General features: G+C 43.1%; 1 protein-coding gene across 1 annotated transcript in view; it reads right to left on the bottom strand.

The window, feature by feature from the left end:
* The window catches only part of LOC139471404 (TELO2-interacting protein 1 homolog), a 125,562-nt gene that overhangs the window by 29,822 nt on the left and 77,774 nt on the right, over window positions 1-17,966 (bottom strand). Inside the window, exons 13-19 of the mRNA XM_071253770.1 lie at window positions 12,234-12,353; window positions 9,643-9,759; window positions 5,509-5,575; window positions 3,596-3,931; window positions 2,258-2,423; window positions 1,337-1,441; window positions 334-579 (exon numbers count right to left, since the gene is read on the bottom strand). Coding sequence (XP_071109871.1) covers window positions 334-579; window positions 1,337-1,441; window positions 2,258-2,423; window positions 3,596-3,931; window positions 5,509-5,575; window positions 9,643-9,759; window positions 12,234-12,353 — 1,157 coding nt within the window. The remainder of the gene's footprint in view (window positions 1-333; window positions 580-1,336; window positions 1,442-2,257; window positions 2,424-3,595; window positions 3,932-5,508; window positions 5,576-9,642; window positions 9,760-12,233; window positions 12,354-17,966) is intronic.

The following is a 17,966-nucleotide window of genomic DNA, read 5'->3' as shown; positions in this document are numbered from 1 at the left end:
CGCCCACTCACCTCCTTCACAGCTGAAACATCCCCCGATGCTGACACGCCCACTCACCTCCTTCACAGCTGAAACATCCCCCAAAGCTGACACGCCCACTCACCTCCTTCACAGCTGAAACATCCCCCGATGCTGACACGCCCACTCACCTCCTTCACAGCTGAAACATCCCCCGATGCTGACACGCCCACTCACCTCCTTCACAGCTGAAACATCCCCCGATGCTGACATGCCCACTCACCTCCTTCACAGCTGAAACATCCCCAGATGCTGACACGCCCACTCACCTCCTTCACAGCTGAAACATCCCCAGATGCTGACACGCCCACTCACCTCCTTCACAGCTGAAACATGTTTGGGGAGATCAATGTCTGCCTCCTCTTTCTCTACATCATCAATGTTGTCTGCAGCCACATCAGCATACTCCTCCTCCCTCACGTCACCATCGGCGATCACCCTCTGTCTGTGGTAGTCAAGGAAGAAGTCTCGGATGCTGTCGCTGGTAGACTGTTGTGGTGGATGGTTGACTTCTTTGTCATCTGGGTCGGGGTCCGTCGGCACAGTGTTTTGGGCTGCTTTCTGGAAATATGACGATGCTGTCTGTAAACGCAACTTATCATTTAATACATTATGTTTGTTTCTATTTTTACAGTTGCTGCTATGTTCCTAGCAGCAGTGCTAAAGACTTATGACAGACATAGTGTAAAGATCACTCTGTCCAACAAAGACTTAAGACAGACGCTGTGTAAAGATCACTCTGTCCAACAAAGACTTACGACAGATGCAGTGTTAAGATCACTCTGTCCAACAAAGACTTATGACAGACGCAGTGTTAAGATCACTCTGTCCAACAATCACTCTTTCCAACAAAGACTTACGACAGATGCAGTGTTAAGATCACTCTGTCCAACAAAGACTTATGACAGACGCAGTGTTAAGATCACTCTGTCCAACAATCACTCTGTCCAACAAAGACTTATGACAGACGCAGTGTTAAGATCACTCTCTCCAACAATCACTCTGTCCAACAAAGACTTACGACAGATGCAGTGTTAAGATCACTCTCTCCAACAATCACTCTGCCCAACAAAGACTTACGACACACGCAGTGTCAAGATCACTCTCTCCAACAATCACTCTGTTCAACAAAGACTTACGACAGATGCAGTGTTAAGATCACTCTGTCCAACAAAGACTTCCGACAGACGCAGTGTTAAGATCACTCTCTCCAACAATCACTCTGTCCAACAAAGACTTACAACAGTTACAGTACTAAGAACGGCACTGCATATTTCATAGAAGAAATTTATAATAATATACCTAGGTGGACAATTACCTGTTTCCATGGAAACCATCTGTTGATGGCCTTCACGAGTTCATGAAGCACCTTCACAAAAATGGCTGCTTCCTCAATGTAATGGTCGTCAAGGCAACTCAGAATCTGCAAACAAGACAACGAACATCAGAGTGTCTGCAGAAAGGACAAAATGAGCTGTAAATCAAGATGTATATCAACTATAGAGCATCCGAACAAGAAAATCCTGACTTGTGGACAACTTAGCCAGTCTGTAATTTCATTAAGCGAGTGAGAGAGTGAGTATGGTTTTACGCCACTTTTAGCTATATTCCAGCAATATCAAGGCGGGGAAACCAGAAATGTGCTTTGCACATTGTACCCATGTGGGGAATCAGACCTGTGTCTTTGGCGCGACGAGCGACACTTTAACCACTAGGCTACCTGACAGCCCCTGTCATTAAGCAAAGATAAGATAGATGGATGAATAACTTCTTTATCCTAATTAGGTCCACACCGTTATCAAGTAGCTTCTAACACTGTTATCAAGTTCTAACACTGTTATAATCCCTTGTGTGATAACAGTGTCAGAACCTATTCCTGTCATTGTTCAGACAACTCTTCTGTTGGCTCAAGTAACCAGAACTGAATGACTATGCAGACCAGGGTAAAGAGAGGTCCGCAGCAGTGGGATCGTGGATCAGGTGGCCACGCAGTGATGGTTGATTGCCTGGCAACAGGGTTGGGCAGTGCTCATAATATCTCGTGGAGTGTCTGGTCAGGCTTGATTATTTACAAGCCATGGGATATACACAAACAAACAAACAAACATACTGCTGAAGACTTTCATTCAAATTCTATCTGTGCAGATGGACAAGAGATCTGCACCAACCTCACAAAGAAACTGCTAAAGACATTCATTCAAGTCCTAAATGTGCAGATGGACAAGAGATGGACACCAACCTCTTGCACCGTGTCGTCCACCAGAGGCAGGATGTCAGCCTCACTGTACTGCAACATGACACGGAGCACCGTCGGACAGCGCAAGTTGGCCTCCAGGTGGCGCAGACGCAGAGAGATTGCGTTCATCAAATAATCTGCATTGTGGCGAATCATTTCATCTAGGGACCTGCAGATTACAGAAAACCAACTAGGACATGTACCTCCAGACTCGACTAGGACACAGTAAAGCCCTTTAGATACACTCAGAATATCCAAATGTTTTACATACTTAGAGTGAAGACTGATTTTTCCAAATTTGAGAAAAGTGACATTTTTATTGCAGTGAACATAAAACTTTGACAGAACTATTGTCATACAAGAGTTACCTCCCCTCAAATCGCCTCCGTAAATCGTCTAGCACGTACACAAACTGTTGACATCATTTGACGTTATTTCCACATTTACAAGGCAGAATACTGACAGGTGGTCATTTATGGAGTTAATATCACTTCTTGCCATTTGTAATTCTCTTGAAACTGTTTTGTTATAAACTGTTAATTTCTCATCATAAATCGGATATTCTATGTGTCAAGTGAAATATTATGTTTTTCTCATTGAATGACTGGGGAAAGAGATAGTTTCACGAGTGGCATAAAATATCCTCTACTGGATCGACACCTTGACACAGATCTGCACCTTGACATAGATCTACACCTTGACCCAGATCTACACCTTGACATAGATCTACACCTTGACATAGATCTACACCTTGACACAGATCTACACCTTGACACAGATCTACACCTTGACATAGATCTACAACTTGACATAGATCTACACCTTGACATAGATCTACACCTTGACATAGATCTACACCTTGACAAAGATCTACACCTTGACATAGATCTACACCTTGACATAGATCTACACCTTGACAAAGATCTACACCTTGACACAGATCTACACCTTGACACAGATCTACACCTTGACATAGATCTACACCTTGACACAGATCTGCACCTTGACATAGATCTGCACCTTGACATAGATCTGCACCTTGACACAGATCTGCACCTTGACATAGATCTACACCTTGACAAAGATCTACACCTTGACATAGATCTACACCTTGACACAGATCTACACCTTGACAGAGATCTACACCTTGACACAGATCTACACCTTGACACAGATCTGCACCTTGACATAGATCTACAACTTGACATAGATCTGCACCTTGACAAAGATCTGCACCTTGACATAGATCTACACCTTGACATAGATTTACACCTTGACACAGATCTGCACCTTGACATAGATCTACACCTTGACATAGATCTACAAGAATATAAAAGTTACCTGTATACACAAGCCTGACACAAAGCCACAAGGACACTGTAGGCGGTGCTGCTGATCAAGGAGTTGTCGTCCCCGAGCTTGTCCAGCAGCGGGTATAGCACCAGCATCAGGAGGGGTCGAAAGCGTGGGGCCAGGACGGAGGCGAAGCTGGCCACGCCTTCCATGTACAGACAGACCTGGCAGATGTTCTGGTTGAGGCTGACCACCGTGGTGGGGGAGGCGGTGGTGGGGGAGGCGGCTGGTGGGGGGTGCAGGATGCTGAGTGGGGACGGATCTGGTTCCTTCACTGTCTGGAGGTTGAAGTTGGCTGGGGACAGGTACTCCTCCACCAGCATCCTGGTAGGGAGAGGATGGAGAACACACACGTGGCTTTGTACACAGTCTTGTGAAACTCATCATAACTTGCCTGTCAAACTCACACCAGTTCCGCTACCCTTGAGTTGGTCAAACATGTTTGTTTGTTTGTTGTTTAAGCCGCACTCAGCAGTATTCCAGCTATAAGATGGTGGTCTGTAAATAATCGGGTCTGGACCAGAACAATCCAATGATTGACATCATAAGCATCGATCCATGCACTTGGGATACAATGACATGCCTAAACCAAGTCAGCAAGCCTGACCACCTGATCCTGCTAGTCGTCTCTTACGACAAGCATAGTTGCCTTTTATGGCAAGCATGGGTTGCTGAAGACCTATTCTACCCTGGTTCTTCTCAGGTGTTTAACATTGAAAAGAATGTTAGGATGTTAGGATGGGTCAATGTAATGTGGGAGGTGTGATGGAGACATGACAAGCATCCTAATTGGCGTGAATCTGGGATCTAGAACCCCCAATTTGCAGCATGACGATTTCAGCACCTTGGGCCATGTTGCCCCTTATACCACCAGTAACAACATGCAGTGTTTTCGTGAGTGTCTTTGTTTAAATCTCTTTACGAAGAAGATGAATTTTTCCGAGGACTACTGTGAAAAACGTGATTTTCCGTGTTTTCACTGAGATTTCACATCCCTGCAGTATTGGTATGCTGTTACAGTGTTGTTATGCTGTTACAGTGTTGTTATGCTGTTACAGTGTTGCATTGCTGTTGTATTGCTGTGACAGTGTTGTATTGCTGTGACAGTGTTGTTATGCTGTCACAGTGTTGTATTGCTGTTACAGTGTTGTATTGCTGTTACAGTGTTGTTATGCTGTGACAGTGTTGTATTGCTGTTACAGTGTTGTTATGCTGTTACAGTGTTGTTATGCTGTGACAGTGTTGTATTGCTGTTACAGTGTTGTATTGCTGTGACAGTGTTGTTATGCTGTTACAGTGTTGTATTGCTGTTACAGTGTTGTATTGCTGTTACAGTGTTGTTATGCTGTTACAGTGTTGTTATGCTGTTACAGTGTTGTATTGCTGTTACAGTGTTGTTATGCTGTGACAATGTTGTTATGCTGTTACAGTGTTGTATTGCTGTTACAGTGTTGTATTGCTGTTACAGTGTTGTTATGCTGTGACAGTGTTGTATTGCTGTTACAGTGTTGTTTTGCTGTTACAGTGTTGTATTGCTGTGACAGTGTTGTTATGCTGTTACAGTGTTGTTATGCTGTTACAGTGTTGTATGGCTGTGACAGTGTTGTTATGTTGTTACAGTGTTGTTATGCTGTTACAGTGTTGTATTGCTGTTACAGTGTTGTATTGCTGTTACAGTGTTGTTATGCTGTTACAGTGTTGTATTGCTGTTACAGTGTTGTATTGCTGTTACAGTGTTGTTATACTGTTAGTGTTGTATTGCTGTGACAGTGTTGTTATGCTGTTACAGTGTTGTATTGCTGTTGTATTGCTGTTACAGTGTTGTATTGCTGTTACAGTGTTGTTATGCTGTTACAGTGTTGTATTGCTGTTACAGTGTTAAGTTGTTACAGTGTTGTTACCTAACTGTGCTGTCCAGTTCTCCCTGTTCCAATCCAGCTGCCTCCACAAGTCCACCCCCTTGGTGTTCTGAAACAATCAACAGCAGCAATACAAGCAGACTGACCACATCCACGGACTGAACACAGAGAGCATGCAGACTAACCCCTTGGTGTTCTGAAACAATCAACAGCAGCAATACAAGCAGACTGACCACATCCACAGACTGAACACAGAGAGCATACATACCACCCCCTTGGTGTTCTGAAACAATCAACAGCAGCAATACAAGCAGACTGACCACATCCACAGACTGAACACAGAGAGCATACAGACCACCCCCTTGGTGTTCTGAAACAATCAACAGCAGCAATACAAGCAGACTGACCACATCCACAGACTGAACACAGAGAGCATACAGACCACCCCCTTGGTGTTCTGAAACAATCAACAGCAGCAATACAAGCAGACTGACCACATCCACAGACTGAACACAGAGAGCATACAGACCACCCCCTTGGTGTTCTGAAACAATCAACAGCAGCAATACAAGCAGACTGACCACATCCATGGACTGAACACAGAGTGCATACAGACCAAATGTTGACATGGACTGAACACAATCTGAACATGCACTATGCATAGACCGAACACACTGAAAATGGAACACACACTTAATGTGGACTGAGCACAGACTGGACAACAATATGGACTGTAGAGACTTAATACATTAAACATTGACTGGAGACAGTCTGAACATGGACTGAAATAGACTGTACACAATTAATCTTAACACGGACTGAACACAGACTGTACACAGACTGGACATGGACTGAACACAGACTGATTACAGACTGAACATGGACTGAACACAGACTGGACACAGACTGAACACAGACTGAACATGGACTGAACATGGACTGAACACAAACTGGACACAGACTGAACATGGACTGAACACAGACTGAACATGGACTGGACACAGACTGAACATGGACTGAACACAAACTGGACACAGACTGAACACAGACTGGACATGGACTGAACACAGACTGAACACAGACTGGACATGGACTGAACACAGACTGAACATGGACTGAACATGGACTGAACACAGACTGGACACAGACTGAACACAGACTGAACATGGACTGAACACAGACTGAACATGGACTGAACACAGACTGGACATGGACTGAACACAGACTGGACATGGACTGAACACAGACTGGACATGGACTGAACACAGACTGAACACGGACTGAACACAGACTGGACACAGACTGAACACAGACTGGACATGGACTGAACACAGACTGAACACAGACTGGACATGGACTGAACACAGACTGAACACAGACTGAACATGGACTGAACACAGACTGGACACAGACTGAACACAGACTGAACATGGACTGAACACAGACTGGACATGGACTGAACACAGACTGGACATGGACTGAACACAGACTGGACATGGACTGAACACAGACTGAACACGGACTGAACACAGACTGGACACAGACTGAACATGGACTGGACACAGACTGGACACAGACTGAACATGGACTGTACACAAACTGGACACAGACTGAACACAGACTGGACACGGACTGAACACAGACTGAACGCAGACTGGACATGGACTGAACACAGACTGAACATGGACTGAACACAGACTGAACATGGACTGAACACAGACTGAACACAGACTGGACATGGACTGAACACAGACTGGACATGGACTGAATACAGACTAGACACAGACTTGACATGGACTGAACACAGACTGGACATGGACTGAACACAGACTGAACACAGACTTGACATGGACTGAACACAGACTGGACATGGACTGAACACAGACTGAACACAGGTTGAACATAGACTGAACAGAATTTGAACATGCACTAAATTTGAACATACACTGAACATAGACTGAACACACTAAATATGGACTGAACAAGGAATGAACACACTTAATGTGGACTGAGCAAGGACTGAACACATAGATCATATTAAGGAACTACTGTGGGTTGTTTGGCTCATTGAGGTATAAATCAAAATATCATTGTGCTAAATGTGAATCAGTGTAGTAGAGTCTTACAAAAGTTAACACATCGGATTCTTACAAAAATTAACACATCGGATTCTTATAAAAGTTAACACATCGTATTCTTACAAAAGTTTGCACAACGGATTCTTACAAAAGTTTGCACAACGGATTCTCACAAAAGTTTGCACAACGGATTCTTACAAAAGTTTGCACAACGGATTCTCACAAAAGTTTGCACAATGGATTTTTACAAAAGTTTGCACAACAGATTCTCACAAAAGTTTGCACAATGGATTCTTACAAAAGTTTGCGCAACGGATTCTCACAATAGTTTGCACAATGGATTCTTACAAAAGTTTGCACAACGGATTCTCACAAAAGTTTGCACAATGGATTCTTACAAAAGTTTGCACAACAGATTCTCATAAAAGTTTGCACAATGGATTCTTACAAAAGTTTGCACAACGGATTCTCACAAAAGTTTGCACAACGGATTCTTACAAAAGTTTGCACAACAGATTCTCATAAAAGTTTGCACAATGGATTCTTACAAAAAATTGCACAACGGATTCTTACAAAAGTTTGCGCAACGGATTCTCACAAAAGTTTGCACAATGGATTCTTACAAAAGTTTGCACATCGGATTCTTACAAAAGTTTACACATCGGATTCTTACAAATGTTTGCACAATGGATTCTTACAAAAATTTGCACATCAGACTTTCGATTCATACCTGAAAAAGAAATACACCGTCAATCCTCATCATAAAATTTGACAATGAAAATGTGTTATCAAGAAGAGTTAAACAGATACAAAATAATGATATATACTGAACAACAAACGTTCCTGTGACACTGAATAAGATTTAATGCAAAGTTATATTTTTTACCAAATCTGAAACAATTTCAGTTTGCAACAGATAAAAGACTCCTGTAAGTGTTCAAATGGTTTAATTTGCCATAATGACTTCAGAAAATGTGTGATTTCATAAAAAACATGAACATACCAAAATGTCAATTTACAAATCAATAGCGTGTGTGTCCACCTCTGGTTGTGATGCAAGCAACACATCTTTGTCTCATGGAATGGACCAGGCGTTGCACAAAGTCTTGTGGGATATCTGTCCATATCTGCTGGAGCATGTTTCGAAGTTCTTGGAGAGTCTGTGGAACATGTGGTTGACGTCGAAAGCCCTGATACATCTCATCCCACATGTGCTCGATTAGTGAGAGATCAGGGGCATTCACGTTGTTTTGTTGAAGAGAATCCTGAACAAGTCGAGCAATATGAGGCTGGGCTGCACTTGTCCCCACTGCATGTCCGTCAAGCCTAGACGCTGTCTGCACCACTGTAGACATGCTTGACAGTGGTTTCCTGTCAAAATGCGACGTCTGGCGGGTCTTCTGGCGACAATCCCTGCACATCTGAGGCGATGACGTATGGTTTGTGAAGATATTCGTCGAAATCCAGGGATGCTTCTTGCAGTTACTGTTGCTGGCTGGAATCGATTTTGTAGGTGTGTTGTTCGAATCCAGTTGTCTTGTCGATTATTGGTTACGCATAGCCTGCCACTCCGAGGATGGTCTCTGAATGCATTCGCCTGTTGCCAACATTGCCATAAACACCAAATGGTGTTTCTGTGCATGTTAAATTGTCTTGCAACATCACATTGACTCGATCCTGCTTCAAGCATACCAATGGCTCGCAGACGCTCATTTTCGGACAGGCCTGGCATTTTGTAATGTTGAATAATTGTGAAATTTTGTTGTTTTTCTGAGTGGTTGTTGCCAGCACGATGCTAAACAATGCATATGGAATTCTGTTAACGCACATGTTTTTATACCCATTCTTACGTAGTGAAATGCATGGGACTTGCATAAAAGTCAACTTTTGAATGGAATGCATGCTTTTCTGTAGCAGTTGCGTTTTTGTGACTTGATTCCATACATGTACTACAAAATTGAAAACCAAACTTTACTTGTTTGAAAAATACACTAAAATATTGGTGTCACAGGAACTTTGGCTTGACAAACATCAGGCCCCCAGGGCATCTCTGCCTTGACACAGAGAACATCACACCTGCTGGAGGGTTGTCTCATACCTGATCTGGGGTTGTGTCCAAAGACAATTTCATTCAAGATGAGGGTTGCTGACATCCGATACCTCGCAGATTCATTCATGATGTCCAAGAAGTGGTCAACAAGGATGCTCAGATCTCCTGGGAAATGGAAGAACATTAAATACAGACAAATACGATCACCCAGTACACCAGCAACAATCACCCAGTACACCTGCCACGATCATCCAATACACCTGCCACAATCACCCAGTGACCACAATCACACAGTACACCTGCCACAATCACCCAGTGACCACAATCACCCAGTACACCTGCCACGATCATCCAGTACACCTGCCACGATCAACCAGTACACCTGCCACGATCACCCAGTGACTACAATCACCCAGTACACCTGCCACGATCACCCAGTGACCACAATCACCCAGTACACCTGCAACGATCACCCAGTGACCACAATCACCCAGTACACCTGCCACGATCACCCAGTGACCACAACCACCCAGTACACCTGCCACGATCACCCAGTGACCACAATCACCCAGTACACCTGCCACTATCATCCAGTACACCTGCCATGATCAACCAGTACACCTGCCACAATCACCCAGTGACCACAATCACACAGTACCCCAGCCACGATCACCCAGTGACCACAATCACCCAGTACACCTGCAACGATCACCCAGTACACCTGCCACGATCATCCAGTACACCTGCCAAGATCAACCAGTACACCTGCCACAATCACCCAGTGACCACAATCACCCAGTACCCCAGCCACGATCACCCAGTGACCACAATCACCCAGTACACCTGCCACGATCACCCAGTGACCACGATCACCCAGTACACCTACCACGATCATCCAGTACACCAGCCACGATCACCCAGTACACCAGCCACGATCACCCAGTGACCACAATCACCCAGTACACCTGCCATGATCACCCAGTACACCAGCCATGATCATCCATTACACCAGCCATGATCATCAATTACACCAGCCATGATCACCCAGAACACATGCCACGATCACCCAGTGACCACATTCACCCAGTACACCTGCCATGATCATCCAATACACCAGCCACGATCACCCAGTACACCTGCCACGATCACCCAGTGACCACAATCACCCAGTACACCTGCCATGATTATCCAATACACCAGCCACGATCACCCCGTCACCATGATCATCCAGTACCCCAGCCACGATCACTCAGTGACCAAAATCACCCAGTACACCTGCCATGATCATCCAGTACACCTGCCACGATCAACCAGTACACCTGTCACGATCACCCAGTACACCAGCCACGATCACCCAGTCACCATGATCACCCAGTACACCCGCCACGATCACCCAGTGACCACAATCACCCAGTACACCTGCCACGATCATCCAGTACACCTGCCACGATCATCCAGTACACCAGCCACGATCACCCAGTCACCATGATCACCCAGTACACCTGCCACGATCATCCAGTACACCTGCCATGATCATCCATTACACCAGCCACGATCACCCAGTACACCAGCCACGATCACCCAGTCACCATGATCACCCAGTACACCAGCCACGATCACCCAGTCACCATGATCACCCAGTACACCAGCCACGATCACCCAGTGACCACAATCACCCAGTACACCTGCCACGATCATCCAGTACACCTGCCATGATCATCCAATACACCAGCCATGATCACCCAGTACACCAGCCACGATCACCCAGTCACCATGATCACCCAGTACACCAGCCACGATCACCCAGTCACCATGATCACCTAGTATACCTGCCACGATCATCCAGTACACCTGCCATGATCACCTAGTACACCTGTCACGATCACCCAGTACACCTGCCACGATCACCTAGTACACCTACCACCATCACCCAGTACACCTGCCATGATCATCAAATACACCAGCCAGGATCACCCAGTACACCAGCCATGATCACCCAGTACACCAGCTATGATCACCCAGTCACCATGATCACCTAGTATACCTGCCACGATCATCCAGTACACCAGCCATGATCACCTAGTACACCTGTCACGATCACCCAGTAACCACGGGCATCCGGTACACCTGCCACAATCACCCAGTACACCTGCCAGGATCTCCCAGTATCCATGACAACCAGTACACCTGCCACAATTACCCAGTACACCTGCCTTGATCATCCAGTAACCATGACAACCAAGTACCCCAATGATGACCAAGTAGCCATGATCAACCTGTACACCTTCAAAGATCATCCAGTAACCATGACAACCCAGTACACGACCATATTTACCCAGTAACCATTACAACCAAGTACACCAACCACTATCACCCAGCAACCATGACAACCCAGTACACCAATGATCACTAAATAACCACGATCACCAAGTACACACCAACCAAAATCACCCAGAAACCATTGCGACCAGTCTACCCGCCACAATCACCCAATACACCTGCCACGATCACCCAGTAACCATGACAACCATTACACCCACCACGATCAACCAGTAACCAAGGCTACCAGTACACCCACCAAGATCACCCAGTAACCATGACAACCCAGTACACCAACTATGATCGCCCATTCCACTTACCATGATAACCAAGCAGATGACACGTTTTCATCAGGGAATCGGCAATCCTGTGATCCTGGAAGTGTTTGAAGACTTTTCTTGGTCTCCCTGCTGGGTGGTCTGAGTCCATTACTGCGGAGCCTGCAGGGAGGGGAGATAACCCTGTTTACAGGTCATCACTCCATGTTCAATAAAATGTCATATCTGTGTCTGCTAAAATACCACCGAATACAAGACCCCCCTTTACACATCCCTGCAACCACCCCTAGAATGTAGTGGCCCCATATAACCACAAGACGTTAAAAGATGGCACTTGTTGTTTCTCAGTGAGGCTGTAAGTGGGGCCATAAAACAGGTGTTAGTCTGGACGAGACAAGAACACACACGCACACATGTGTGTGCATGCAGAACATAAAACCTGTCCTCACTTCACCTTGCCTCATCCCTGCCATAAGGAATGGTGGGTGTTACTGGACAGTTTAATTAGGATGAATTTGTGATTTCTACCTAGGGTCATAAGAATCTGGCACCACCAAGGGACACAACTCTGTACAGAGAAACTGTGCTGCCATGGCAACTGGGCTGCTTCTGCGCCTATCCCGGCATAGCTGTCACCCAGCTAGCACACCTACATCGGGCCGACGTTGGCTTTGCATCGGCAAGCCGGCAATATCGGCATCGGCAAACTGCAGCGGTCCGCTGTCAGGCCAATGCTGGTGATTGGCACTGACATTGAACCTGATATATGATTTGATCTTGTTATGATAACATAAAAGAAAAAAAACATATTTGTCGATTACAATGTGACAAATAATAGATCAAGTATATTTACGAATAATACAATAATTCTATTCGAACTCAAAATATTAACTTTATTTTTAATTTTTAAATTAAATAGATCAAGCACATTCACTGACCATTTTGGCTGCACATATACAACAGACAGAGAAGATACAGACGGGATTCGTCACATCTTACAATTCATTCAGCAAATTACATGATATTGGCAAAAGTTTGGAATATCGCGAGCGGTTATGTTACGTTGGTCCAACCTTTTCACAACATGTTTCCAAGGGAAGCTACTCTTGTTAAAGAGGGCGCTGTTACTGACGCGTCTTTTCAAGCAGACGACGAAAGGATGATGCGTGGAGGGCTGAGGGAAAATCTATTTTGCGGTAAGTGTTTACTTCATTACTGTATTTACGAGGTGTTTATTTCATTTTCAAACCTTACAATTGAAACGAGAAACAGTGTACATTCATAAGTGTCAACGTGAGTAGAGAAATCTAGGCCTATGTGTTTTGGAGGTTCGAGAAACACACTCCTGTCAATTCTACGTCAGTGTCAAAATCCGTGGAATATGTCGTGACACTGCATCCTCACTAGATTCTCTATTTATATTTTTTAAACACCATATACATATTTCTAGCAAAACGCGGGGACAAGGGCAAATACAAAACATGACAAGATATGTTTTATTTCCATGTAGATTCAGCGATGTTCAACCAACGAGTCGCAATCTCGGGGTGAGAGTATTACAGCTGCAAGCAAATGAATAGCCCAACATTTACTTACAATAGTATTTTTGAATGAACATTGCTTTATTTGTCATTGTCACAGGCATATTTGTTAAGTGTGGGGATGGATGAGGTTAGGAAATTGATTACAAACTCGAATTTACAAGTCATTTTTGTGATTGCTGTCAGCGCAAAAAGCAGTGAACATGAAATTCATAACGAGGCTTTCGGAAACTTTCAGCATTGCGTGTGCATGTCATGCGAGACAGCTAATGTTTCCTACTGAACGATGAACGGAGCTTCACTGCCGAGTTTGGTTTTCGATCACCAAATAGTTGAAATAAAAAAAATAAAATTTATGTTTTTTAATGTCATAGTTACTTGCGAATTTTGAACTTTTTCTGGATAATGGGCGAAATGAAAGGACAGCTCTTTTAGTAAACGGATCACTGCGTATTACAGGTGTGGGCAATTTTATCAAGATCTGCTGGATACCTTACATAGACCTAGGCCTATAATCGATCAGAAATCTTATACCTATGTATGGTATCTGTATCGATCGATTGAGGTTTTGAGATATGGCTATTTCAGAATGGATTTTTAGGGTGTGTGTGTGTGTTTTTGGGGGGTGGGGGGGATGGTAGTCTTATCTAGTTAAGTAATTTATGATGTACATTTTTGATGAAATACTGAATTAATTTTTTTTAAATGTACTATTTCAAAGGTATGATGCTAAATATATAATTCAAAACAATTTAGAATGTCATTTATTTAATCAAAATTCAAATTAATGGTAAAACTTTGATGAAGATACTTCAGTACAGATTTTTCAGGACATTATCCATTGTAGAAAAACACCCACAGTCTTGTTTCAAATTTGATTTATTCTAACTAAAGATATATTATCTAAGTTTATCATTATCCCTTTGCCTATGTTTACAAGCAATGAAACTGCATAAAATTGCTTGTCCCCAATACTTTCCTGCTATTTTTTGCATACAAGTGTTTGTAATATGTACATACCTTTGTATCTGATCTTTTAATGATAAACGTTTATTTGCAGTTTTGGTTTACCATGATGTAATCTACATATATTTTGGCATCATATAATAAATGAAATCTGTTTTGTGGTAACCAGACTTCACAGGATCTGTTCAATATTATGTCAATATGGGGATTTTCTCACTGCTTTTTAATGGATGGGGCTATGGCTATTAACGTGAAACTACTTTCCCTGGGAAATTATTTCTGCTACATGGCTCCAGATGAGGACTGTATGTACAAGTGCAAATATACGAGATAAGATGTATGACTTAAGGAAAGGACCTGATATCTGTGTATGGCCAAAGCTTTATCTAAATGTTACTTTTATGTTTTGAGCAATATTCCCCTCAACCTCTTGACATCATCACCATAATAGCTAAATGCTCACTGCTGCTACACAAACTTGACATATAATATTCTTATATTTCTATTTAAGAAAATCAGATTTTCAGCCATTGCCTATTGGCAAACATGGATGAGCTGAATGAACTCTTAGCAGCTTTTCCAAAATCGAGCAACTGAGAGAGCACTTGTGAGTGAATTAAATTTCTTTAGATGTATCAAGTATGGGAAATTTACTCCAATTTTGATTCATATAGAAGATCCGGGGTAGAAGATATCTTCAGCAACCCATGTTTGCCGTAAAAGGCAACTATGCTTGTCGTATGAGGCGACTAATGGGATCGGGAGGTGAGGCTCTCTGACTTGGTTGATGCATGTCATCGATCCCAATTGCATGGATTGATGCTCATGATGTTAATCACTGGATTGTCTTGACCAGACTCGATTATTTACTGACCGCCGTCATATAGCTGGAATATTGCTGAGTGAGGCATTAAACAACAAACCAAACCAACTGATACATGTTTCTGCTTGAAATATTTATAAGCATATGTTTAATATCATGTTTGCCCTATTAAGGGCCCCTGACACTTACTATGGTAATCTTCCAAATGAAATTTCATGCTGACTTACTTTTGATGGACATACAAGAGAGATTGCACACCTAAAACTGTTCTCCAGCAAGATTGGAGGAGGGGGGTTATGTGGTTATTGGGGATTTTTATTGGGCTAAATTAATAGGGTGACATGTCAGTTATAAAATCTTTTTTAATTGACATAAGAAACAGATTAGGGACCTACCATACAATATTGGGAGTTGATATGTTATTTGCATATATAATTACACATAATTCAATTTACTTATTTACACATATTATTAACTCATCAATTTACTTACTGGGATTCCGATAATTCTAGGGTGGGGCCTTCTGCTTTTAGCCCCTAAATTTGGCAAAAGGCCCACATTTTCAAATACAATGGGGTATTTTAACATTGTGCTGTATGGGCAAGTGAGGGTGTACCTAGGGAATACTGTATATGAAATTGTCACATAAAGGGCCCATAGCAGAAAATTCCTTGAGTGAACCCTGTATTTATTAACAGGTGTCAAGACTTAAAATAAAATATACACACATATGTAAGGTGGTGCATGTGAACAGGGTATTACTTATTCTATTATTCCATTATGTTAACACACTTGTGAAGTCCATTACTTGTAATTGTGAGAGTGCATGCAATGACTTATAATATGCACACTGACATTTTTTGCTATCATTTGTAAACAGGAGCTGAGGAGGAAGCCTGCAGCTGGGCTCTTACAAGCCACTGACAAGTACATGGTGACCTGTGTAAAAGAATGGCTTCGAGTTCCAGGAGCAAGGCTTAGAAATGGCATAAGGAAAACGCGTACTGAAAAACAGAGGTGTAGATTGAGAATCTGCAAACAAAAGTACTGAATTGCAACAGAACAAAGAAATCCAAAAAGTTGGTGTTGACAACATATTTTTCACAGGGTTATGACCCTTGTTTTTGAACTTGGTACATATACTGCCAGGTTCTCTTGGACACTACTGAAGTTAATAAATGAAACTTTCCGTGCTTATCTAAGGTACAAACTCCAGAAGATGGTTATAAGAACTTATTTTGTATGGAGTTATGGACTTTGCTTCATGCTATTTTAACTTGATGAAATATAGGGGGGGGAAGTTTGTCTCGCAAACGAATTTGAAGCCACATAAATGAAATTTTGCAGGCCAATATAAGGGGTATATGTTTAGACTGTGTTTTAAAACTGGTTTTGAGAATATATGTTTCACATCTGCCTTGTTGCAGGTAGTAACACTGTTTTCTTGTAAATAATAATTAATTAATAATAAAGTTTATTATTCTATTTTGCTCTTTGTGTTTATTTATAAGTATTAACTACACATGTATTAGGGTACATAAAAAATAGTACTGTAACTAGTGTAATCATTTCGATTGTTTTGTACAGCTAGAAGTATTTATATTACTTACATTTGGTTTTCAAAGTATTAACTATGATAAAAAATTATTATCTTTTTAAAAATTCAGTATTTTTTAGTTTTACCTTTTATCTTTGTAACTTTAACATCACGGCTAGCTGCAGCTTTTAGAAATGTTTAGTTTTATGTACCCTAACACTACACTTGGAAAAGTTCTATTGTGGCATCATTTCCATGAAATATTAAGATGACATGTTGTCAGTTATGACTTCTGATGACATCAGCTTATTTAAGACAATGGCAGATGCTGCGCTGATAATTATTGTCGACGTTGGGCCGATGTCCATCCAAGGCTGATTCCATAACAGTTGCCGGAGGCTGGCCAGATAACTATTTACTACGTTGGGCCGATGTCGATCCGATGAGCAAAACTTCATCGGCCCGACATTGTTTGCCGATGCTTGGCCGGTGCATTGCCGATGCAGGGCCGATGATGTTGGCCGACGTTGGGCCAATGTCGATCCGATGAGCAAAACTTCATCGGCCCGACGATGTTTGCCAACGCTGGGCCGATGCTGGACCGGTGCAGTGCCGATGCAGGGCCGATGACGTTTGCCGGCGTTGGGCCGATGTCGATCCGATGAGCAAAACTTCATCGGCCCGATGCAGTTTGCCGACGTTGGGCCGATGGTGTAGCCGACGTTGGGCCGATGCAGGGCCGATGATGGCATGATACCTGGGCACCTACTGTATCCCAACATGGCTGTCACCTACCACATCCCAACATGGCTGTCACCTACTGTATCCCAACATGGCTGTCACCTACTGTATCCCAACATGGCTGTCACCTACTGTATCCCAACATGGCTGTCACCTACCACATCCCA

Source organism: Haliotis cracherodii, unplaced genomic scaffold, assembly GCF_022045235.1.
Source record: "Haliotis cracherodii isolate W230 unplaced genomic scaffold, xgHalCrac1.p SCAF_22, whole genome shotgun sequence".
Lineage (NCBI taxonomy): Eukaryota > Metazoa > Mollusca > Gastropoda > Lepetellida > Haliotidae > Haliotis > Haliotis cracherodii.
This window is presented reverse-complemented; position numbering and strand designations above follow the sequence as displayed.